General features: G+C 42.1%; 1 protein-coding gene across 4 annotated transcripts in view; it reads right to left on the bottom strand.

Moving 5' to 3' along the window:
• Nucleotides 1-239: 239 nt before the first annotated feature.
• Nucleotides 240-5,386, bottom strand: part of ANKEF1 (ankyrin repeat and EF-hand domain containing 1) — a 26,519-nt gene continuing 21,372 nt past the window's right edge. For all 4 annotated transcript variants that reach the window (XM_081833220.1, XM_081833221.1, XM_081833218.1 and 1 more), the window contains 2 exons: nucleotides 4,039-4,176; nucleotides 240-2,979 (listed from right to left, as the gene is read on the bottom strand). In XM_081833220.1, coding sequence (XP_081689346.1) covers nucleotides 2,821-2,979; nucleotides 4,039-4,176 — 297 coding nt within the window. In that variant the 3' untranslated portion in view covers nucleotides 240-2,820. The remainder of the gene's footprint in view (nucleotides 2,980-4,038; nucleotides 4,177-5,386) is intronic.

Genomic DNA, 5,386 nt, shown 5'->3' with positions numbered 1-5,386 from the left:
CTGTTCACAAAATATTCTATGGTCCCGGACCCTTCTGGAGTTGTGCAATGCGTTGTCCAAAAAACAAGTCTGTCCCTTAAGGGGCACATGTCCCCACTTTCCCTCCAATTTCAGCCCCTCTCCTCCATAGTATTTCACTTCTTATAAGTAGGAGTTAGAACGGAGTATATTATCAGTAAAGTATTGAGAAGTCTACAAATTTTGCCTTTGCATTGAGGGAGGGTTCAGCCAATGGAAGCTAAAATTCTTGCAACTTTTCTGTACATTTCAAAACTTCAAAATAATTAAAAATAAACATACACACAAAACTCAGAAAACAAACAAAATTCAGTTCTGTCTAATAGCAAATCTCCAGGCTCCATAATATACAACTTGTAAGGAACTCCAGCTCAAGCCTGCCTCAGGGGAAAGTGGGCCTGGTTAGCTACTTGCTCACTCATCCAGCCTCCTCACCACTCACTAGCTCCATTAAAGGCTCTTCCACAGGTGGAAAGTGAGGGAGGGGGTAAAGCAAAGGGTTTTTGTCATACATGGCTGACAGAGTTGTAATTTGGAGTCTGTGCCCTTTGCTAAGGCAATCCTAAAGTGAATTTCTGTCTGTGGATATTTTTGGCACTCCTGCCCAGCATTCACTGTATTTCCTGTATGGGTGATGCCTCCCCTCACTTTTTACTCAGCAGTACACCTCCAGCAGTGGTCAGTTTTCTGTCTCAATTTGGCTAGGTTATAGCACCCAGTTACTCAGTCAAACAGTAAGTGTAGGTGTTGCCGTGAAGGAGCTGCATAGATGCAATTAACATTTACAATTGGTTGACTCTATATAAAGGAGATTATCCTCTGTAATCTGGGTGGGCCTGATCCTCTCAGTTGAAAGGCCTTAACAGCAGAATTGAAGTTTCCCTGTGGAAGAAGAGATTTCACTTGTGAACTGCAGGGACAGCTCTCACCCTCTCACCTAAGAGTTTCCAGCCTGGCCTTCCTGATGGCCTGCTCTGCCAGTCCCACAATCATATAAGTGAGCCCCTTGCAGTAAATCCCTTTCTCTATCTATCTATCTATCTATCTATCTATCTATCTATCTATCTATCTATCTATCATCGCCTATCTATCTATACTACTGGTTCTATTTCTCTGGTAGAATCCTGACATACCTCTTTTCCAAGTATCAGGCCCCTGCCCTAAATCCCAGTGGACAATTGTAAGGGTTCATGGTGGGTCTCTTAAACCCCCTCTTCTCCCTTGCTCCCACCCCATACACTTGCCTTAAGAAAAAGTCACATATGATATCTGGTCATTCTTTATCATATATATGTTTTTTTGGCATCTGGAAATTTTGCTCAAAGTTTCAGCTAGTGTATGAATACCACTTGAACTGTTTCTTAATTGCACAAAACCCTGGGGGCACATCATCCTTGCTGGGGAAATGCTTATTTTATAGTAAACAGAAGATAAGGGAAGGCACTTTTTTTTTTAAAGGTTTTATTTATTTATTTGACACAGAGAGAGAGAGCACAAGTAGGCAGAGCGACAGAGGGAGAGGCAGAAGCAGGCTCCCCACTGAGCAAAGAGCCCAATGTGGGGCTCAATCCCTGGACCCCGGGATCATGACCCGAGCTGAAGGCAGACACTTAACCGACTGAGCTACCCAGGCATCCCAGGGAACGCACTTTTAAAATTTTCGCTAGGGGGTCTCAGAATCATAACTAGTACTGTAGTTGTTATCTTAGTTTGGGTCCTTCCAGAAGCAACCTTGAGACAAGGGTTTAGGTATATGTATTTCAGAGGTGATCTTGATAAAGATCTGTAGGTGTGGGAGAAATGTGGGAGGACAGAGAAGGGAAAGTGGCCAGTGAAGGGTGTATTATCAAATTACCACTGTGGGCAATGTGATCTTAACCTCTCAGGGGAGCTTTAGCAATCAGTAGGAATGCACACTTCCAAACAATCCAACTAGGGCAGTGAGGGAGCTGGGGTGTTAATACACCATATCTGTTCAGTCTCTGGTTGAGAGTTGCTTCCAGGAGGCTCTCATTCTCACGTACTTGGGTCCTACTATGTCAGAGGCAGCCTTCCAGCATCCATGGAAGTCAGGCCTACTTCAATCCCAAAGCAGAGGAGAAAGGGGTGGAGTGCTGACAGCGTCTGCTAGAGGTGATAAAGTTTATCTGACCCAAGGTATCGGATACATACCAGTATCTAATACATACAATGGTGTGTCAGAAACAAACTCCTTACTTAATGGATTAAAACTACTTCTCTTCCCGGGGTGCCTGGGTGGCTCAGTCGTTTCGGATCAGGTCATGGTCCCAGGGTCCTGGGATCAAGCCCTGCATCGGGCTCTCTGCTCCGTGGGAGGCCTGTTTTTCCCCTCTCCCACTCCCCCTGCTTTTGTTCCCTCTCTTGCTGTGTTTCTTTCTGTCAAATAAATAAATAAAATCTTTAAAAAAAGAAAACCTACTTCTCTTCCCTACTATTAAATTGTTTTCATCAATTTCCACTAGAATTATAACTTTAGCAACATAATGACATACATCCTGTAAATTTTTTGTGATAATGTTATGTTTATAACGAAAATGCCATTTATTCCCCTACATCCTTAAAGAAGATTAGGGGGTTTATCCAGAATATGTAATTCATTGCAAAATAAAATACACACTTTCTAGATAGCTCAGAATATTTATAGTTGTTAGAGCAAAAACAAATGTTTGGTTACAAATTCTTAATTTGTGGATTGCTTTGACTTTGATGGAAATACCAATTTTCTCTGAAGTATGGTCCCTGGGCCTCAAAATGTTGACCGCAAGAAGCAGCTGCTGTGATTTAGGTCTTGAAGGCGGCTTCCAAGGCTTTAGCTTTTTCTGTGATGTTCTTCTGAAAGGGCATCATGAAGTCCTCAAAGTCCACCTCATAAGTGAACCTCTCTCGCCGCAGCTCCCTTTTTCTGATCAGCTCTGCTGTTGTGGCTTCAGGACTCCAGATCTTAAATAAATCACCATATTCAGCGAAGGCATGAGTAGGAAAGCCAGCAAACACATGGCAGTATGCAGATAATGCCCAGTATGGTTAATTCAAAACTATCAAATTTATTTCTAAATCTATTTTAACTTTTGTTTTCCTCTTACATGATGTCAGTGGCTACATGGGCATCACTATTTCTGATGGTGACTATTTGGACAACTGGAATGCTTTTTAGTGACCTCTGATGATCCTCTGTTGTTCATTTTTAAGATGTCAAAAAAGGAAGTGATAGAGTTAGATCATTGGGGTTTGCTACCTTTATGTCTTATGGGGAAGTCCTGAGAAAATTATTTTCATAGTAGAAGGAAGAGGGGGCTGGTGGTCTCTTATTCAGCATGGTTTGATGGGCATTGGCAAGATCGCTCCTGTTTTCCAAAGATGTCTCCACCTCTTTAATTGTGGATGTTTTAGGCAGCTACTAAATAAATCCGGTGTTGCTTAGTATGAAACTCCCAAGTGAAATGGTAGTAGGAGTGTAAAGAGGAAGGTTAGGGTCTGAGAAGCATCAAGAAAATGTATCTATAGCGGGCGCCTGGGTGGCTCAGTTGGTTAAGCGACTGCCTTCAGCTCAGGTCATGATCCTGGAGTCCCGGGATCGAGTCCCGCATCGGGCTCCCTGCTCGGCAGGGAGTCTGCTTCTCCCTCTCCCACTCCCCCTGCTTGTGTTCCCTCTCTCACTGTGTCTTTCTCTGTCAAATAAATAAATAAAATCTTTAAAAAAAAAAATGTATCTATAGCATTCGATGACCAAATGGCTATAGGGAATGGCATTGACCAAAAAATAGTTTTTCAGGGACAATTAAAATGTCAATATAGAAATAGTAGCAGGGGAAACTAGATATTGGAAGCTAAACAAGTTGGACTTAATCAAAGCAGTAGGACCTGGCAAAAGGACACCTTCAAATTATAACTATGAAAGATAATCTCTGGATATTTGTTTGGGTGCTCTGCATAAAAAGTCTTTAGAAAATGATATTATGAGTTTATAACATGTTATGAAGGTCTTTCCAAAGTACTTACCCTCCGTGGAATAAATGTGATATCCACTTTCTTGGTATAACCACTGGTAATCAATGAATTGAGATAAACCACATTATCCTTACGCATTTTCTTTTCCTCTGATATGGTTGGTATGGTATAAACAGATGAAAGTGGTTCCTGGAAATGAGACAGAAGAAAAACCAACCCTATCAATTGCAAAAACCTATATATACTTTCTAATATTTGCCATTCTTTATCTTACTCTGAAGCCAAGAAAAAATTAAAATTAAAATGTTACCATACAAATTATAATTTGAAATGAAATAGAATATTATTATAACTTTGGATGGGGAAAGATAACTAGTTGGCCTTGTTTAGCTCTACTTAATTAGTAGTATCAGAGACAGATCATACAAGTCTTCAAAATATCCTTGACCTATGGCCATTGATTAGAAGAATTAAATTATTCTACTAAAAAGATAATGATGTATGTAGTAGAAGCCTAGCCAACTGATCTTCCTTCACCTCTGGCCCCCTCTTACTCTCGTCTTCCATGTTTATTACTCTCTACTGTTTATTGTCCTCCATGGTTGTTACAATCTTTTCACTCTCTCTACTTCTTACCACCTATGTTTCTCCAACCCTTTCCAATTTGATAACATTAGAGCTTTTCCTTTTTGAATTTTACCCTGTCTTATGTCTGCAAAGAATCTCCAGGGATCCTCTTGCTTCCCTAAAGAAGCTTCTAGCCTAGAAATACACTTGGGCTTCCCTGCTAATGACAAAGTCTTGCTCTCTCTGTAATCTGCCAGGGCAAAAACCTCAACCTTTTGCTGGTAGTTTAGAGGCATGCACATTATTCAGGATTACCAGGAACAGTCACTTTGGCACCTTTAAAACTTTCTGGAGTCATTCTGAGGGATATCCAAGTCACAAGTGGCTCGATACCCCCAGGGTTCAGTGGTAGTCATTAAAATTCCTTAGAAGGGGATGGGGGGTTGGAGCAAGATGGCGGAGGAGTAGGAGATCTGGATTTCGTCTCCTCTCAGGAATTCAGCTGGATAGGGATCAAACCATTCTGAACACCTACAAACTCAACAGGAGATCGAAGAAAAGAATAGCAACAACTCTCTGAACAGAAAAGTGACCACTTTCTGGAAGGTAGGACGTGCGGAGAAGTGAATCCCAGGCGATATTCGGGAGGATAGACGGCGGGGGAGGGGCCTCCGTCGGCCGCTTCTGGCAAGTGATAGAACCACGGAGCACAAAATCGGAACTTTTAGAAGTCTGCTCCACTGAGGGACGTCATTCTGGTGGCTAAGTGGGGGGTGGAACCCTCGTGGGACAGTGTGGTCTCAGGACCCTCGGGGTCACAGAAAGACCGGGG

This window comes from Leptonychotes weddellii, chromosome 10, assembly GCF_054177405.1.
Source record: "Leptonychotes weddellii isolate Sample4059 chromosome 10, ASM5417740v2, whole genome shotgun sequence".
Classification (NCBI taxonomy): domain Eukaryota; kingdom Metazoa; phylum Chordata; class Mammalia; order Carnivora; family Phocidae; genus Leptonychotes; species Leptonychotes weddellii.
The sequence above is the reverse complement of the archived record's forward strand: the minus strand, read 5'-3'. Positions and strand labels throughout refer to the sequence as shown.